Here is a 20,794-nt window from a genome sequence, read left to right on the forward strand (position 1 = left end):
AAAGGGGAAGGAAGAACAGCTGTAACAGGAGGAGACACAAGAATATAGAGAAATACTGACTGTTACGTAATGTGAGATACTGAGTGCTGGATCCTAAGGCTGTGTGCACATGTTACATTTTTATCGATTTTTTTCGATATAAAAACGCATAAAAAAATGCATACATATGCATCCCATCAATTAGAATGCATTCCACAATTTTTGTGCACGTGATACGTTTTCTTCCGCGTAAAAAAACACCATGTTCATTAATTTTGTGAAAAACGTGAGAAAAACGCAAAAAAAACGCATGCGGATTTCTTGCAGAAAACGTCCGGTTTTCTTCAGGAATTTTCTGCAAGAATTCCTGACGTGTGCACATACCCTAATAGCGGCGCAGTTCTCATGGAATCTCATCCTCTTTGCTTGGACAGTTAAACAGCAGAATTTTTATTAAAAAAAAAAAAAAAAGCAGCAGAAAATCCGCAGCATTTACTCTACATGTGATCTAAATTTCACAGCAGAGTGGACGTGATTCCATGAAATCTCCGCTCTCTGTGGTCTGAAGACGCTGCTGAACTCTGGGGTTTGATGCGTTTTTTCTCTTTAAGCTTCTTCTTACAAAAACGTAAGAAAGAAAGAAAATGTATGAAGAGAAAAAACGCCGTTGCATTTTTAAGCGCAGAATCAAAGCTTTTCTGTACTATTAAAAAAGTGTTAAACGCGGCTAAATATCTGCCCCAAAAACGCATCAAATATGGGGAAAACGCATAAAAGAAATGCAGCAAACAGGAATAATCAGAGGAGACTGTCACTGCGTCATCTGGTGCAGACTCCTGCAGAAAAAAAGCAGAAGAAAGAACTCGGCATTTACTTAACGTGTGAACACAGTCTGAGCATTACAGTTTTATTACAGTATTTTATGGGTTTAATAGAGAAAAATATCAAGTACACCTTTGTTTTCCCGTAATTTACAGATTCCTGTAAATAATCTGATCGCTGTGTTGTGCGGATCATTACAATTACAATTGACACAGACAAGTCCGTATTATTTACTGATTTGTGATGCTTATTATTTAACCCCTAACTGACATCGGACGGTATAGTACATCCGATGTCAGCTCCCCTGCTTTGATGCAGGGCTCCGGCGGTGAGCCCGCATCAAAGCCGGGACATGTCAGCTGTTTTGAACAGCTGACATGTGCCCGCAATAGCGGCGGGTGAAATCGCGATTCACCCGCCGCTATTAACTAGTTAAATGCCGCTGTCAAACGCAGACAGCGGCATTTAACTACCACATCCGGCCGGGCGGCCGGAAATGACGTCATCGCCGACCCCCGTCACATGATCGGAGGTCGGCGATGCTTCTCCGTAGTAACCATAGAGGTCATTGAGACCTCTATGGTTACTGATCGCCGGTGGCTGTGAGCGCCACCCTGTGGTCGGCGCTCACAGCACACCTGATTTTCTACTACATAGCAGCCAACAGCAGATCGCTGCTATGTAGCAGAGGCGATCGCGTTGTGCCTGCTTCTAGCCTCCCATGGAGGCTATTGAAGCATGGCAAAAGTTATAAAAAAAAAGTAAAAAAAAAAATGTGAAAAAAAAATATATAAATAAGTTTAAATCATCCCCCTTTCCCCCCAATCACAATAAATAAAAAAACAAATCAAATCTACACATTTGGTATCGCCGCGCTCGCAATCGCCCGATTTATCAATAAAAAAAAAAAGCATTAACCTGTTCGCTAAACGGCGTAACGAGAAAAAAAAAAAATCGAAACGCCAGAATTCTGTTTTTTTGGTCGCTGTGACATTGCATTAAAATGCAATAATGGGCAATCAAAAGCACGTATCTGCACCGAATTGGAATCATTAAAAACGCCAGCTCGGAACGCAAAAAATAAGCCCTCAACCGACCCCAGATCATGAAAAATGGAGACGCTACGAGTATCGGAAAATGGCGCAATTTATTTATTTTTTTTAGCAAAGTTTGGAATTTTTTTTCACCACTTAGGTAAAAAATAACCTAGTCATGTTAGATGTCTATGAACTCGTAATGGGAAAAAGAACCGTAAGCACTACCCTGTGAAGGTGCCTGGGTAGGATCCCACACCATATATCAATATAAAATAAACCCGGCACTCAACTTATGGTGAATCTCTTGGGATTTATTAACAAGAGAGAAGATAAACGTTTCGGCCAATGTTGGCCTTCCTCAGTAACTATGTACAAAATAACAAAGAAAACAATATGAGTTAACATCACTCAAAAAAAAGGTAAACAAAGTATGTACACAAACAAAAAGATACGGTCCTGTGAGGAGTATATATTATACTATAACACGGAGTTCAAAAGTCACAACACAATAGGCTATGCACAAGACAAAACAATGGTCAGCATCTAGCAGGGAACAAGGAAATGGTATAACATAATAATGAAAATCCCAATGCACTGCTAAGTGCCATATGGGAACAAAGAGAATGTACAAGTGGGAAACAGAGGAACATACCGTACTGCCAATAGGAGCGGTGAAAGGTGAGGCAGTGAAATTCTGCCAGAGCTGTGAGTTCTATGGGAGTGGTGAAAATGGTATTAGTAAATATATGGCAGAGGTATAAATAAAGCCCCAAATGTAGGAGATCATAGTAGTGGAGTATAATTGTCCTACCAGGAAGTAGATAGAAGCAGGCTCACAGGGTCCGACCAAAACAGGGTCTGGAATAGCGTGGGTGGCCTGTATGGGGAGCGCATGATAGGTAATAGCACTGTAAATGATGGTGGTGAGAGCTAAAGGTGGGAGGATAACAAACCTGAGAGGAGCTGTGGAACAGATTAGTCCATGCGACGCGGTGTCCACCGCTTGTCTGCCTGGATGAGCGGCGCGCAGTGAATATAACAGGAAGTGGGCGTGGCTTAAGTCCGAGGCTGAATGTGTGAGACTACACATAGAGAGAGGAGAAAAGCTGGGCGTGACCTCATCATGCGTCCCACAGGGGTACGGTGGCTCAGAGGGATAGTGTCAAAAGCAGAGCTGGTCCAAGTGGTAAAAGGAGAGACCGTGCATGATATAGTGGATCCTAGGTGGCTGAAGGTCAGAAGCGGCGATTCTGAAAAGGAGACGTACAGTTAGAATAGGGTATATACCACAGAAAGCATATTACACAGAACAATAAACCTAGATTGAAGTAATAAGGCATACTATACAGAGTACTCTTATAGGAAGGATAACAGATCATATTCTCTGTTGAGACCCCTGTGTGGATCCAATATGCCTCACGTTGTTTTAATTTTTGAACGCGGTCACCACCCCTCCGTGGTTGTGGTACATGCTCAATTATCTGAAATCTCAATTGAGAAACGTTATGATTATGTGCAATAAAATGTTCAGGTATGGGGAGAAGAAGGTTCTTGCAACGTACTGTGGATTTGTGCTTAGATATTCGGTCTTTAGCTGGCTGTGTCGTCTCACCAATGTACATCAGGCCACAGGGGCATTTAATCAGATAAACTACAAAAGCTGTGTTGCATGTGTAGTATCCCCTTATATTGAAACGTTTGCCTGAGTGTGGATGATGGAATGAATCACCCCTGATAACATTGCTGCATTGATTGCAATGGAGACAGGGGAATGTGCCAAATTTTGGATTCTGTAGAAATGATTGCCGTGGGACGGTGTTGGGAGGGGCAACGTCTGCTTTAACTAGTTTGTCCCTGATGTTAGGTGCTCTCTTGAAGCAGGGAAGGAAAGGTGTGCGAAACTCAGGGACTTTAGGATGTGCCTCCTGTAATAGATGCCAATGTCTACGGATAGTTCTGTGGAATATATAGGCATAAGGATGATAGGTGTGTACAAAAGGAATCCTATTAGACCCACCAGCCCTATTAGTAGAGGGTGTATGGTTTGTGTTCTGTAGGACTGAGTTAGGGTAGCCCCGCTGTCGGAACTGTTTCCCACTTGTACATTTTCTTTGTTCCCATATGGCACTTAGCAGTGCATTGGGATTTTCATTATTATGTTATACCATTTCCTTGTTCCCTGCTAGATGCTGACCATTGTTTTGTCTTGTGCATAGCCTATTGTGTTGTGACTTTTGAACTCCGTGTTATAGTATAATAACCACCGATCTACCAAACCGCTGCATGACCAGCTCTATCCTCACCTACTGTATTCTCACCCATCCCTTGTAGATTGTGAGCCTTCGCGAGCAGGGTCCTCACTCCTCCTGTACCAGTTATGACTTGTATCGTTTAAGATTATTGTACTTGTTTTTATTATGTATACCCCTCCTCACATGTAAAGCGCCATGGAATAAATGGCGCTATAACAATAAATAATAATAATAATAATAATAATAATACTCCTCACAGGACCGTATCTTTTTGTTTGTGTACATACTTTGTTTTCCTTTTTTTGAGTGATGTTAACTCATATTGTTTTCTTTGTTATTTTGTACATAGTTACTGAGGAAGGCCAATATTGGCCGAAACGTTTATCTTCTCTCTTGTTAATAAATCCCAAGAGATTCACCATAAGTTGAGTGCCGGGTTTATTTTATATATGAACTCGTAATGACCTGGAGAATCATAATGGCAGGTCAGTTTTAGCATTTAGTGAACCTAGCAAAAAAGCCAAGCAAAAAACAAGTGTGGGATTGCACTTTTTTTGCAATTTCACCGCACTTGGAATTTTTTTCCCCGTTTTCTAGTACACGACATGGTAAAACCAATGATGTCGTTCAAAAGTACATCTCGTCCCGCAAAAAATAAGCCCTCACATGGCCAAATTGACGGAAAAATAAAAAAGTTATGGCTCTGGGAAGGAGGGGAGTGAAAAACGAACACGGAAAAACGAAAACTCCCACGGTCATGAAGGGGTTAAAAAAAACCATTAAAAATTACATTATTTTTTAATTATCAGTTTTTCATTATTATTTTTTAGTAATTTTATAGGATGAAAAAATCTCTTATTCTCCTCTAGGACACAGAAACATCCATTGTACACAGCAGTGTATTTCTATCAGTATAGTCTGCCTTTAGTCAGAGCCTGGAATATAGATCAAGTACACAGAATTCTGCCAGCACCTTCACCAGGGCTTGTGGCTCAGCAGCTGAAAGTACCTGTCAGTAATGTTGAGGCCATGGGTTCAAGATCTAGGAGTCTAACGGAAAAAATCATTTTTGTAATTGCTTATTATTTTTAATACCTCATCCACAACTACCACAAAAGACTACAAGTTGTCATTGATGTTAGAGGGGGCAATACACGGTATTAAAAAAAATGGGGTATATGAACTTTTGATCAGGGTTATTTGGCTTTCTTCTGGCGAGTGGTACAAACACACATTTCCATACACACAGCTCTGCTGCATATGCATATTTAAATACACATAGCTCTCTTACACATGCACATTTACATACACAGTATATATATTACCCCATTTTGCAGTTCCTTCCAGGTACTGTGATTGATTATATGATCTGAAAGGTCCTTGAGCTAGTCGAGTGGAAGGTCCTTCAGCTGCTCACTCAGGACGTGCAGCCTCTGTGCAGGACCCGGTACTTTCCTCTCCTGCTCTGCACCAATTAGATTAGATTAGGGGCGGACGCGCTACCGCAGGTATTGGCGACATCCTCCGCACAGTTTGAAGCAGGTAATTATCCAGGCATTTGCCAGTCATTATGGGGCTTTCTAGCCAAGTGTGATACCAACTGTGGGGGTAGTTGTGAGTGTCCGGGATAGCAGCAATATGGTATAGGAGGCTTGCACTGCAGGTATTTATTGCACGCAGAATAGTGAGGCCTCCCTATGGGCATTATTTTGGGCAGTTTGCAATTATACATTATTGGTCACCCTTTTAGGGTATTCTTTGTATTAAATTCTTGTTATTACTCTTGTTGCCATACATATCCTGTGGTTGTGCGTAATATGGGTGATAGTATGCTATGGGTGTTTTTGTCCCTCTATGTATACACCATGGATATATGCTTTTATGATGTTTCATAAATAAACTTTGTATTTTTTATTCACATATGGCCTTTTGATCATCCTTTTTTCGTTGTCTACCAATTAGATAAGTGTGGAGCTGAAGAAGAGAGATCAGTTCTCTTAGTGATCAGGAAGGACACTGTTTCAGTGATACACCGTCACAGGAAGTTGCCTAGTCTATAAGACACACTCACTTTTTTACAAGAATTTTCTTGTTAAAAGTAGAAAAATATTTAGAATTGAGAATCCTCAGTGGTTGAAACCTTTTATTGGCTAACTGAAAAGATGGTAACAAATTGCAAGCTTTCAAGACTACTCAGGTCCCTTCATCAGGCATAGACTAACACAAATTCTGAAGAATCACATATTTATGCATAATACAGCCCAGAAATAATGCCATATGTAAGACAGGTGAAGTTAAGCAGAACTACCATTATGCGAGAGTGATCTCCTTTTTGCATGTAGATAAGAAAAAAAAAGTCACTGTCCATTTGTGCACGTTTCTTCAGAAGTGTCATCTTATATTCAAAAAAACATAAGTTCTAAAGTAATTTCCCCATCTCATTTAATTATACTACTGTATGTTATCTGTTTTGCACAATTTGTGACTCACATATATAGTTTCTCCTCACCGGAGTTATTTTTGACGGTCAACAAAACACGATTTTCCATGAATTCATTTTTCACAGTATGGTAATGGGTTTTCCGTGTGTGGAATTGTTCATGTTTGAAGTGTTTGACCTCTACTTGGACAACCCCTTCTCATTCCTCAAACTTAGTCCTGTAAAAAATAAGAACAATTATACAAACCTCTCATGCTGGTGCCGATCCAACGTTGTTGGCACTTGCGTTCCTTCGGCTCAGGTGAGGTTCTTAAGTTATGTGATCCCTGTGCTCAATCAGTGCTGTTGTCACTGTCCCCAGTTTCAAACAAGTCGAACATTAAGAGGAAGTCAAAGAGCAGCCCTGGCTTCCTCTTGATATTCAATCTGTCCAAAGGCATGGACAATGAAGCCAGCACTGATTGGAAGCAGGGTTAACGTGACATAATCTCACATGAGCCCTGAGAATGAGAGTGCCGACACCAATGGAACAGCGACGGCATGGTCGGTGAGTATGAGTGTTTTATTTTAACAAGGCCGAACATAAAGAGGGGACAATCCCTTTAAGAAATACAATTTTTGGTTAAAACATTTCCAACATTCTGAACATAAAAAAGGCTTCTCCCTTTGTGACTTCTCTGATCTTTAAGAGTTGATTTCCATGTAAAACATTTCCCACATTAAGAACATGAAAAAGGCTTTGCTCCTGTGTGACTTCTCTGGTGACTAAGAAGAGATGATTTCTTCACAAAACATTTTCTACATTCTAAACATGAAAATGGCTTCTCTTCTGTGTGAGTTCTCTGGTGCTTAGCAAAATTTGATTTCTGTGTAAAAGATTTCCCACATTCTAAACAGGGAAAAGGCTTCTCGCCTGTGTGGGTTCTCTGGTGCTTAACAAAATCTGATTTGTGGTTAAAACATTTCCCACATTCTGAACATGTAAAAGGCTTCTCTCCTGTGTGAGTTCTTTGGTGTATAACAAGATGAAATTTTTGTTTAAAACATTTTTCACATTCTGAACAGGAAAAAGGCTTCTCCCCTGTGTGAGTTCTATGGTGGTTAACAAAACTTGATTTATGTGCAAAAAACTTTCCACATTCTGAACATGAAAAAGGTTTCTCTCCAGTGTGGGTTCTCTGGTGCATAACCAAAGTTGATTTCATGTTAAAAAATTTCCCACATTCTGAACAGAAAAAAGGCTTTTCTCCTGTGTGAATTCTCCGGTGCTTAATAAAATTTGACTTCAGGTTAAAACATTTCCCACATTCAGAACAGGAAAAAGGCTTCTCCCCTGTGTGAGTTATCTGATGTGTAACAAGGTGTGATTTCCATGAAAAACATTTCCCACATTCTGAACATGAAAATGGCTTCTCACCTGTGTGACTTCTCTGATGAGTTACAAGATCTGATTTCTGGTTAAAACATTTCCCACACTTGGAACAAGAAAATCTATTATCTGCTAGGTGAATTTTTTGATGTTTAGGAAAAGACTTTTCAAAGGGAAAACTATTTCCATATTCTGAAAGCGAAAATGGCTTCTTTGCTTTCAGAGCACTTTGTTTTCTAATGCTTATTTTGTGACTTTGATTTTCCTTAGTAGTCGCTAATGAATCAGAAGACAGGACCTGTCTCAAAGGATCAGATGATAGTTCTTTGCTGTGAAGGTATGATGGTATATCTGGAGTAATGGCAGTCACTTCAGTTGTATCCTGTGGGATCTCAAGAACATCCGATTTAAAAATTAAAGATGTCAGCTGTCCACCTGATCTCCTTGTCCAGTCATCTGCCAAGAATAAATCCAATTATTTTTGAATAAAATATCCTTGAATTTTATATTTTTGAACATTTCTACTTAAACTAGCTGTAGAAATGGCAAGTTATATAAAAATATTGAATTATTCACCAAGACAATAACAGTTCACAGTCTAATAGAAATTAATGGAAATAATGGAATAAAAAGTTACCAAACAATGTTATGTAGGTGAAAATAGTACCAATGAAAACTCTACTCATCTCACACAAAAAAACAAACCCCATTCAGGTCCACATTATTAGCGGCTCAAAGGCTCTTGAAAAGCAACATGACTTCCATAAAACAATCTAGTGAAATCCATTCTAGTAAACTCAAATCTCCCCCCTCACTTCCGAGCCTTGCAGTGTGCCCAAGCAGCATTTAGGATCCATGTACTTGCCATTACTATAGTGAGAAGAACCCACTTAATTTACGGTCTGTGTGTCTTCTGCAGCACTATGCGGGCACTGTGTTGGGTAAAAAAAAATGGCATATTAGTAATTTTTACTATAAAACATCCACTGTGTGCTGATTTCCAGAAACTGACGGTGGAGTCAAAATAGTCATTACTGGTCAGGAAAATATGATTTTCCATTGTTCGGGATACACAGCTACAGAGCTCCCTGCTACTCCTCCCACCAATGATTTCTGTAAAACCAAAATCCTTCTTACAGTCCCTTCCCTTTCCAATATCATGGATTGGAAGAATTTCAGTGGTAAAAATGATGTTGCTTCCTAAGATACTATATTATTTCCGGAACGTGCCTATATTGGTTCCAGCACATACGTTGAAGTTGTCGCAGAGTTTGATATTGAGATTTATTTCCTACCTCTGATAGCTGTCTCATCTGCTGCAATAGACTCTAATGGTATAAACTCCCTCTGCTTGCTGTCTGTCATCTGCCACTCTACTATCTAGCAACATATTTTAATGTGCCTGCTTAATGATTGGTATAATTCATTGGTTGCATTGTACGATTTACTCACTGTTTTGATGTATATCCATGACTGTGGCCTCTCTAGATACTATCAGGTGGAAGGTGTTATAGCATGTTGCCAGCCACAATATGTTTGATCATTTAACTACCCCCTGGTGTGCTGTCCCCAGCTGCCAAATTATCCCCACCCTGGCCCCACAATCCATCTCTGCTGACCCAGCAGTCTGGACTATAAATTTAGAACCATCCTTAGGGGTGCACGCATGTGGGGGTGCACACATCACAGAAGCAAAGCGTCACGAAGATAAGCGTCGTGATACAGCAGTTATTCCATGGCAGTTAGTCAGGTAACCCACACTCTGTTCTCCCTTTTATCCATGTGCTTTATTCCTATCCTCCTGTGTTCCCTTGCAATCCACATTCACCGCCCAATCCCCCCTCCATCACGACTCCTATATATCAGCTCCTCTCTCCTTCCCTCTCCCATGTACAGCTCCCATGCACTTCTCACCTTCCTGAAAAACCTCAGCCCATTGTGCCCAAACACACTGCACAAAAAAACTTCATACACTTCCAAAAACTACTTTTTATCTTCTTACTCCTACTGATTTCGGGGGACATCTCCCCAACCCCAGTCCCCCATCCCCCAACCTCAACCGCTACCCTACCTCATATCAAAACCATACTAACCTTATTAATATTACTTGCACTCCCTCATCTCTCTTTTTCAATTGTGCCCTTTGGAATCTACGTTCTGTATGTAACAAGCATCCTTTCCTGCACAACTACTTTGTGAACAACTCTCTAAATCTGTTGGCCCTCACTGAAACCTGGATCCAGGATTCTGACACTGTCTCCCCTGCTGCCATTTCCCATGGTGGCCTACAATTCTCCCATTCCCCGAGACCCACAAACAGACCTGGTGGTGGAGTCGGCATACTCTTGTCCCCACAATGCACGTTCCAGGTTATACCCCCAGTTCCATCAGTCTCATTCCCTTCTTTTGAGGTCCACACCATCAGGCTCTTTCGTCCCCTCTCCCTCAGAGTAGCGGTCATATACCAGCCCCCAGGCTCACCCACCCACTTCCTGGACCACTTCTCAGCCTGGCTGCCGCACTTCATGTCCTCAGAACTCCCAACCCTTATCCTAGGAGACTTCAACCTCCCCATAAACAGCCCCACTTCCACATCTGCATCCCAGCTTCTATCACTAACCACTTCTCTAGGCCTCTCACAGCTCTCAACCTCTGAAACACACAAAGACGGTAACACCCTGGACCTGGTCTTTGTCCGGCTCTGTTCAATCTCCCACCTAGATAACTCACCGCTTCCCCTCTCTGACCACAACATTCTATCCTTCACACTCACAATTCCTCGCCCACCCCAGCAATCTCCTACCTACGACACACTCAGAAATTTACATGCCATTAACCCTCATACACAATCAGACTCCTTACACTCATCATTGTCCCCAATCTCTTCTTTTTCATGCCCTGATCTGGCTGTACATCACTACAATGACACTCTTAGAAGCACCTTTGACCAAGTAGCTCCCCTCACCCTCAGAACCTCCAAACACAGGGTGAAACAGCCTTGGCTCACATCGCAAACCCGATTTCTCCAGTGATGCTCTAGGAGTGCTGAACGCTTATGGAGGAAAACTCACACACCAGAAGACTTCATACACTTCAAATTTATGTTAAGGACCTATAACTCTGCCCTTCACCTCGCCAAACAGTCCTACAACACCACCCTGATCTCCTCACTATCCAACAACCCCAAGAAACGTTTTAACACCTTTCACTCCCTCCTCAGGCCAAAAGCACAAGACCCTATCACAGACATTTGTGCTGATGACCTGGCTTCCCACTTTATAGAGAAAATAGACAATATCCGTCAGGAAATCCGCTCCCAGACAAGTGCAATGACTCCCATCCCTCCCTGCATCTCCCCTGGCTCACTCTCCACATTCGATCCCATCACAGAAGAAGTCTCCAAGCTCCTCTCCTCTTCTCGTCCGACTACATACACCACCGACCCCATTTCCTCACACCTCCTCCAGTCTCCCTCTCCAGTCGTGACAACTCACCTAACTACAATTTTTAATCTCTCCCTCTCCTCTGGCATTTTCCCCTCCTCCTTCAAACACTATCATTACTCTATTACTAAAAAAACATACCCTCGACCTATCCTGCACAAACAACTACAGAGCGGTCTCCAATCTCCGCTTTATCTCAAAACTCTTGAGGCCCCTTCACATTAAGCGACGCTGCAGCGATACCGACAACGATCCGGATCGCTGCAGCGTCGCTGTTTGGTCGCTGGAGAGCTGTCACACAGACAGTTCTCCAGTGACCAACGATCCCGAAGTCCCCGGGTAACCAGGGTAAACATCGGGTTACTAAGCGCAGGGCCGCGCTTAGTAACCCGATGTTTACCCTGGTTACCAGCGTAAAAGTAAAAAAAAACAAACACTACATACTTACCTACCGCTGTCTGTCCCCGGCGCTGTGGTTCTCTGCACTCCTCCTGTACTGGCTGTGAGCACAGCGGCCGGAAAGCAGAGCGGTGACGTCACCGCTCTGCTTTCCGGCTGACCGACGCTCACAGCCAGTACAGGAGGAGTGCAGAGCACAGCGCCGGGGACAGACAGCGGTAGGTAAGTATGTAGTGTTTTTTTTTTTTTACTTTTACGCTGGTAACCAGGGTAAACATCGGGTTACTAAGCGCGGCCCTGCGCTTAGTTACCCGATGTTTACCCTGGTTACCAATGAAGACATTGCTGGATCGGTGTCGCACACGCCGATCCATCGATGTCCACGGGAGATCCAGCGACGAAATAAAGTTCTGGACTTTGTTCAGCGACCAACGATCTCCCAGCAGGGGCCTGATCGTTGGTCGCTGTCACACATAACGATTTCCTTAACGATATCGTTGCTACGTCACAAAAAGCAACGATATCGTTAACAATATCGTTATGTGTGAAGGTACCTTTGGAGCGCCTGATCTACTCCCGCCTTACCCGTTACCTCTCCAGTCATTCCCTCCTAGACCCTTCACAGTCCGGTTTCTGCCCCCTACATTCGACAGAAACTGCACTCATCAAGGTGACCAATGACCTTCTGACAACAAAATGTAACGGCGACCACTCTCTGCTCATTCTCCTTGACCTTTCTGCAGCTTTCGACACTGTTGACCACTCTCTCCTACTCTCTAGGCTCCAGTCACTAGGCATTAAGGACACTGCTCTCTCCTGGTTCTCCTCCTACCTTTCTGACCGCTCCTTCAGTGTTCTGTTCTCTGGCTCCACTTCATCTCCTCTTCCTCTCACTGTTGGGGTACCTCAGGGCTCAGTCCTTGGCCCCCTTCTCTTCTCCCTCTACACAGCCCCAATTGGACAGACCATCAGCAGATTTGGCTTTCAGTACCATCTTTATGCTGATGACACACAACTATACACGTCATCCCCTGACCTTACCCCCGCTGTACTACAGAACGCCACTGACTGTCTGTCTGCAGTCTCCAACATCATGTCCGCTCTCTATCTGAAACTCAACCTCTCCAAAACTGAACTTCTTCTGCTCCCGCCTTCTACGAACCTCCCTAAATCTGACATTTCCCTCCCGGGGGGCACCATAATAACACTCCGGCAGCAAGAACGCTGTCTGGGTGTTATGTTTGACTCCGATCTCTCCTTCACCTCCCACATACAATCTCTTGCCCGCTCGTGTCGCTTACACCTAAAGAACATCTCTAGAATCCGCCCTTTTCTCACAATGGAGACAACAAAAACCCTCACTGTCGCCCTAATACACTCCCGCCTGGACTACTGCAATGCTCTATTAATTGGCCTCCCCCTCACTCGACTTTCCCCTCTCCAGTCTATCCTTAATGCGGCAGCCAGGGTCGTCCATCTGGCAAATCGTTACTCAGATGCATCCGCTCTTCGCCAGTCGTTACACTGGCTGCCCATTCATTACAGGATACAATTCAAAGTACTTGTTCTCACCCACAAAGCTCTTCACAGTGCGTCACCCCCATACATCTCTTCCCTCATTTCGGTCTATCGGCCTAGCCGACCGCTGCGCTCTGCAAATGACTTTCAACTAACCTCTGCACTAATCCGTACCTCCCACTCCCAACTCCAAGACTTCTCCCGCGCTGCGCCAATCCTCTGGAATGCTCTACCCCATAATATTAGGACCATCCACAACTTGCATAGTTTTAGGCGCTCGCTCAAAACACATTTGTTCAGAGCGGCATATCACTGCACTAATCAAAGTCACTGTGTGTGTGTGTGGGTGTGTGTGTGTCTGTAGCCCATTCACTATCTCCATCTATCCCCTACCCCCTGAAGATGGCTGGACCATCATTGTAAACTAGATGGTGGCCCGTTTCTAATGCATCGGGTATTCTAGAATATGTATGTATATAGCAGCCACATACTATAGAGCACAGGCCACGTAGTATATAGCATACAAATAGTACGTGGCCTGTGCGATATAGTATGTGGCTGCTATATACATACATACATATTGTAGAATACCCGATGCGTTGTATATAATGCAGCCCACGCAGTATCTAACACAGGCTAAGTAGTATACAGCAGCCATGTAGTATATAGTACTGCCCATGTAGTATATAGTACTGCCCACGTAGTATATAGCAGCCATGTAGTATATAGTACTGCCCACGTAGTATATAGCAGCCATGTAGTATATAGTACTGCCCACGTAGTATATAGCAGCCATGTAGTATATAGTACTGCCCACGTAGTATATAGCAGCCATGTAGTATATAGTACTGCCCACGTAGTATATAGCAGCCATGTAGTATATAGTACTGCCCATGTAGTATATAGTACTGCCCACGTAGTATATAGCAGCCATGTAGTATATAGTACTGCCCACGTAGTATATAGCAGCCATGTAGCATATAGTACTGCCCACGTAGTATATAGCAGCCATGTAGCCAACGCAGCCCACGCAGTATTTAGCAGTGTGGGCACATATCCCTGTTAAAAAAAAAAAAATAATTAAAATAAAAAATAGTTACATACTCACCCCCTCGGATCCAACGGCGCTGTGGCGATGGGCGCGCGGAGGCCGCCAGCTTCCGGTCCCAGGATGCATTGCGAAATTACCCAGAAGACTTAGCGGTCTCGCCAAGTCTTCTGGGTAATTTCTCAATGCATCTCTGGGACCGGAAGCTGGCGGAAGGCCAGGCGCATCCTCGGACAACGGAGGGTGAGTATAACAGGTTTTTTTTTTTTTATTATTATTTTTAACAGATTTTTTTTTACTATTGACGCTGCATAGGCATTTTTAGATAACAGGAAATCACAAATATAAAGAAAAATAAAAAAATCTAAACATTATAAATATTTTCATTTTTTTATTTTTTCATTTTTCTTTGTATTTGTGATTTCCTGTGATCTAATAAAGTCATTATTGCATGGGGATCTATGCTGGTCCTTCCGTTCTCTAAACATTACCATTACTATCCTCATTAATGATGTATGATGGGTGTGATATGATGCCCCCGGGGGTTGAATGTGGTATGCATGTTTATGCAGGTGGTCTGTGTCTGGCTCGCCTTTACTATCTTCCTGTGCCATGTCTTTTCTATCTTCATTTTTCCTTCTACTAATTTACTAAGACCGCCATACTCCCCAAAAGCTGCATGTGATGGGGGTCGCCATATTTCTACATTGCGCAGAGATACATGGGAGGGTCATGGACTATTATCCTTCGCTCTCCCATTTGAACATTTGAGTCCCCTTTGGGGCTTCTTCTTTAGGGCTCATTGATGGTGGGCTTTTATTTGGTATGGGGTATATGCCTAGGGTCTATTTCCCTTTTTTATCATGCCTTTTCTGTCGCATGATTCCGCGTGTGCACTTCTGTTCCTAGTGCATTACTGCCCATATTGCTTTCATTTATTTTGGCACAACAGGCCATTATCATTAGCGTGCTGATGCTTCCCAGCATGTCTTTGCTATGGAGAGCATGGTGGCTTCTGGCTTATTAAGACCGCGCATGCGCAATGCAAGCCGATCGCCTCACTGCTTGCAGGGCATTTTTCTTTAAGCGGTGCGGCCGGTTTGCGCGTGCGCACTCACGCTTGCCAGCTCTCCTGCTCTTGGAGCTGGGGGACGGACTTTGTCAAGGCTCACACTTCCACACAGGTGCAGTGGATTATGTGCCCTACTTCCGCCCCCTGGCTAGAATTACGCTCACCGGATCTCTATCAGGTCGGTTACACTGTAGCTATATATGCAGGATTTAGCCTTCAAGCCATAACTACCCCTGACGAGACCCTATTTGGAGGGCGATACGCGTGGGGTCGCGTCACTTGGTTCCTGTTGGCCTGCACACGGGGATGTTGTTCCCTTTTACTCTCTGTGGGTAATGTTACAGCTCTTGGTTCTATTATGGGCAACTATTCTGGCCATGCTTTAAACCTTGCTTATGCCCTATCTGTATTTGTGGAGTTTTCTCCATATTTGTCCACCGATGGTGCCCAGGTGGTTTATATTTAGATACTACTGTTAGGGTATTTTTCGCCTTCCCTGTGTGTATTGTCCTATACCGAGGATTTGTGCGGCTCACAGGTGTTTAGGATCTTGCAGGTTTTTGTTTCCAGTCCCATGAGCCAGAGGGTCCGTTTTCCAATTATATATACATGTGTGCGGGCTTATAAATGTTCATTATATACTATATGTAATATTTGTATACAGACCAGGTTTTTCCATGTGCATTTGTTTTTAATTATGTTTTAAGATTTTTGTGTGGTTTGCTAATAAATTTCCTGTTTATATACTTGGGTTATTGTCATTTTTTATATATCCGTGGTGTGCATATGTATAGTGGCTGCCCTTTTCCTTTTTTTTTCGTATCATATGGCATTGGCCACTTTTTGCACCCCGGCTAGAATTGATCTTCATGGAATATAGTAGTGCGCTCATTGCTTCTTGTTTGCCTTAATATACAAAGGTACTACCAGGCTTCTGTTAGACCAAGACCAAGGCGCTGGTGAAATGACGACACTTCTAGAATCCAGTATAGTAGAACATGAGAAAATGTCCCACTTCTTATGGCACCCAAGATTATCTAGGAATTTCTCTCCCAATACTTCCCCTACAATTGTAGCTGGAATAAACGTCTGGAGGAATAAAAATATAGGATATAAACTGGTCCCCTTTAGATTGGATAATGTTCCGCCGGAAACACTGCAGTATGCCATCCCATTCCGTAAGCTAGATGATTGGATAGAAAGAGGAATAACTCGACTGGTGAGCTTGATGAAAGCTAATGTTCAGTCTCCATTTAAAATAAATACAGAATTAATAAGAGACTTTTTCAAATATCTTCACATTAACCCCTTTACCCCCAAGGGTGGTTTGCACATTATGGACCAAGCCAATTTTTACAATTCTGACCACTGTCCCTTTATGAGGTTATAACTCTGGAACGCTTCAACGGATCCCGGTGATTCTGACATTGTTTTCTCGTGACATATTGTACTTCATGATAGTGGTAACATTTCTTTGATGTTACCTGCGTTTATTTGTGAAAAAAACGGAAATATGGCGAAAATTTTGAAAATTTCGCAATTTTCCAAATTTTAATTTTTATGCAATTAAATCACAGAGATATATCACACAAAATACTTAATGAGTAACATTTCCCACATGTCTACTTTACATCAGCACAATTTTGGAACCAAAATTTTTTTTTGTTAGGGAGTTATAAGGGTTAAAAGTTGACCAGCAATTTCTCATTTTTACAACACCATTTTTTTTTTTAGGGACCACATCTCATTTGAAGTCATTTTGAGGGGTCTATTTGATAGAAAATACCCAAGTGTGACACCATTCTAAAAACTGCACCCCTCAAGGTTCTCAAAACCACATTCAAGAAGTTTATTAACCCTTCAGGTGTTTCACAGGAATTTTTGGAATGTTTAAATAAAAATACGTACGCTACTCACCTGGTAGCAGTGTTTTTCAGGAGCCATGACAGCACAACGAGAGAGGGGATCCGCCCTTCAGGGACAGGAAACCTCAGACATAAAAGGGCGGCACCTCACTCCCCCGCCAGTTGGTTTACAGAGTATGAAAGGACCTTCTAGGTTAGTAGCACATAAACAATATTAATATATGGTACAATTCACCCAGTGAATAAACTTAGGAATTTCTCTAAAGGAAGTGTTAAACCCATAAACAAAGAGGGTAGGGAATATAAGGGTGCTGTCATGGCTCCTGAAAAAACACTGCTACCAGGTGAGTAGCGTACGTATTTATTCAGTCGCCATGACAGCACAACGAGAGACTTTCAGAGAAGTGAAAAGGTGACTAGGGAGGGATAATAGCTTCCAGCACCCTTCTCCCAAACGTGAGGTCGGAGGAGCCACCTAGATCTAATCTATAGTGTCTAAGAAAGGTGGATGGAGAAGACCATGTGGCCGCCTTACAGATGTCCTCAATCGATACTTCTGCTCTCTCAGCCCAGGATGTGGCCACCGCACGAGTAGAGTGAGCCTTTATACCTTCTGGGATTTCCACGCCACCTGCGGTATAAGCAAGAGATATCGCCTCCCTAATCCATCTGGCTAGGGTATTTTTTGATACTTTAAGTCCCTTCCTAACCCCCTGGTAGGATAAAAATAAAGCGTGGTCTTTTTTCCAGGTGTCTGTTACTGAAATGTATTTGAGAAGGCACCTACGTACGTCCAAACAATGAAATCTCTGCTCCTTATTGTTAGAGGGATTAGGACAAAATGAAGGTAGGATCACCTCCTGGGATCTATGAAATTTTGAGGCAACCTTTGGAAGATAAAGAGGGTCAGGTCTCATCACCACTCTATCTTCCAAAAATTGCATATACGGACGCTGCCTGGATAATGCCTGAAGATCACTAACCCTTCTTGCCGATGTAAGGGCAACTAAGAGGGCTGTTTTGACCGACAGGATCTTGATCGGGACAGAGTCAATGGGCTCGAACGGAGCTTGTGTTAGAGCCGAGAGCACAAGATTTAGGTCCCATGGAACTATTCTCGGTTTAATAACCGGCCTGGATCTGGTGACCGCTTTGAAAAACCTTGTTATCCAGTGATTATTGGCTATGTTGGAATTATATAGTGCCCCTAGAGCTGAAACCTGAACTCTAAGGGTGCTGGTGGCTAAGCCTAACTCTAGGCCCTTCTGTAAAAACTCTAGGATTTGAGCAATATCAGGTTTTTGATCGATCTGTGCTCCTGAACTTGATAGGAACTTCCTCCATACCCTAACATAAATGTTAGTCGTGGAGGCTTTCCTACTTTTAAGTAGAGTATCTACAAGATTCTGGGAGAATCCTTTTCTTTTCAGAAGTGACCTCTCAAGTTCCACGCTGTCAGGTGCAAGTTGGTTACTCGCGGATGGAAGACTGGACCCTGGGAAAGGAGGTCCGGTATTTCTGGGAGGATCCATGGTTGGGAAATGGACATGCTTCTCAACCATGGGAACCAAGACCTTCTGGGCCAGAATGGGGCTATTAAAACCACTCGGGCTCCGTCTTCCCGAATTTTTCTCAGAACTAGAGGAATGAGATTCAGAGGAGGGAAAGCGTAGGCGAGATTGAAATTCCAGGGGATCAGAAGAGCGTCGACTGCGTATGGATTGTCCCTTGGGTCTAGGGAACAGAATTGATGGAGTTTCTTGTTTTCTCGACTGGCAAACAGATCTATCTCTGGACATCCCCACAACCGCACGATCTGATTGAAGACAGCCGGTTTTAGAGACCAGTCCCCTTGTTTGAGCTCGTTGCGGCTTAAGTAATCGGCCATGGTATTTAGATTTCCCTTTATATGAAGGGCCGTAAGGGAGAGCAGGTGATTCTCGGCCATCTGAAAGATATGATTCGTAACGTTCATTAATGACCTAGATCGTGTACCTCCTTGGTGGTTCACATAAGCAACGGTCACCTGGTTGTCAGAGAGTAGCCTAACATGTCTACCCTGCAGAGGTATAAGAAACCTATCTAAGGCGCGTTCCACCGCCATCAATTCCTTCAGATTGGAGGACGTGTCTCGCTCAGAATGGGACCACAGACCCTGAACGCAATTGCCTTCCCAGTGTGCTCCCCACCCCGTGGGGCTAGCATCCGTTGTTATTACCCGTGATATTTGATATGTCCAAGGTACCCCTCTACGCAGATTAGGGATGTGTGTCCACCACCTTAGTGAACCCGTGGCCTCTACAGATAGGGAAAACTTTTTGTCAAGGTTAGCGCCCAGACGCCGAAAATTATGCAGAACATCCCATTGCAGAGCCCTGGAGTGAAACTGAGCCCACATCACCGCCGGAAAACAAGAGGTAAGTGAACCTAAGAGTGACATAGCACTTCTTAAGGAAACTACGGGATTACTAATTGCTCTGGAGGCCAGCCGTTGAATAGTATCAACTTTTGAGTCTGGCAGGCGACATTCCTGCTGAGCTGAATCCACAGTAAGACCCAAGAACTGCTGTGATGTCGAGGGCTGAAGACGCGACTTTTTGAGATTGATAATCCATCCTAAGTTGTGTAACGCCGCCATCACTTTCCCCAACTGTTCCTTACAGTGTATCTCTGAGCGCCCAACGATCAATAAATCATCTAGATAGGGAATTACTAGTATATTTTGCTCATGAAGGTGTGCCATAACCTCCACCATAATCTTAGTGAACACCCGAGGTGCGACTGCAACACCAAAGGGGAGTGCCCGGTATTGAAAGTGCTCCACTGTGCCGGCAAGAGAAATTGCTACCCTGAGAAAGCGCTGATGAGTTGCATGTATCGGGACATGATAATAGGCGTCTTTCAGATCCAAGACAACCATGAAGCAATTGTGAAAAAGAAGCTTTATTGCCGATTTCACAGATTCCATTTTAAAGGATGGGACCAGCAGGAATACATTCAGACCCTTCAGATTGATGATGGTACGATAAGATCCATCTGGCTTCTTTACCAGGAATAAAGGGGAGTAAAACCCCGTACCTTGTTCCTCCGTAGGTACTTTAACGAGAACCCCCTTTTTTTGGAGATCTCGAACCTCTGACTCCAACGCCAACTGTTCTGCGGGAGAAGAACGGATAGGAGTTAATTTGAATTTGTCCAGGGGGGTATGGTGAAATTGGAACTTTAGCCCTTCTTTAATGATATTGAGTATCCATGGACTATTGGTGATTTTTACCCAGGCTGGGTAGAAGGCCAAAAGCCTACCGCCCACCTGGGCCGCCAGTCATTGATGCTTTTTAGAGTCTGTAGAAGAGTTAAACATGTAACCTCTACCTCTTCTCCTGTAAGAGTTGTATCTGGTCGATTCTCTATTTGAATCCCTGTCCGATCTTCGGCGATATGGCCCTCCTCTGTTATAGTCCCGTCTATAGAAGGGTCTTGTTAGGAGAGGGAAACGCTTTTTACTGTCGCCTGCTTTCTCTAGAAGCTCATCCAGTACCGGGCCAAACAA

General features: G+C 43.3%; 2 protein-coding genes across 5 annotated transcripts in view; both read right to left on the bottom strand.

The window, feature by feature from the left end:
• The window catches only part of LOC138663234 (oocyte zinc finger protein XlCOF22-like), a 233,026-nt gene that overhangs the window by 67,880 nt on the left and 144,352 nt on the right, over positions 1-20,794 (bottom strand). For 2 of the 3 annotated variants that reach the window (XM_069749396.1, XM_069749394.1), the window contains exon 1: positions 2,792-3,086. The exons of the other annotated variant lie outside the window; for it this stretch is intronic. The gene's annotated coding sequence lies outside the window, so the exon portion shown is untranslated. Of the gene's footprint in view, positions 1-2,791; positions 3,087-20,794 lie in introns of those variants that run through there. 3 annotated transcript variants of the gene reach the window in all.
• Positions 6,219-20,794, bottom strand: part of LOC138663237 (oocyte zinc finger protein XlCOF6-like) — a 29,293-nt gene continuing 14,717 nt past the window's right edge. For both annotated transcript variants that reach the window (XM_069749403.1, XM_069749402.1), the window contains one exon: positions 6,219-8,355. In XM_069749403.1, coding sequence (XP_069605504.1) covers positions 7,250-8,355 — 1,106 coding nt within the window. In that variant the 3' untranslated portion in view covers positions 6,219-7,249. The remainder of the gene's footprint in view (positions 8,356-20,794) is intronic.

Source organism: Ranitomeya imitator, chromosome 2 (genome assembly GCF_032444005.1).
Source record: "Ranitomeya imitator isolate aRanImi1 chromosome 2, aRanImi1.pri, whole genome shotgun sequence".
In the NCBI taxonomy this organism is placed as follows: domain Eukaryota; kingdom Metazoa; phylum Chordata; class Amphibia; order Anura; family Dendrobatidae; genus Ranitomeya; species Ranitomeya imitator.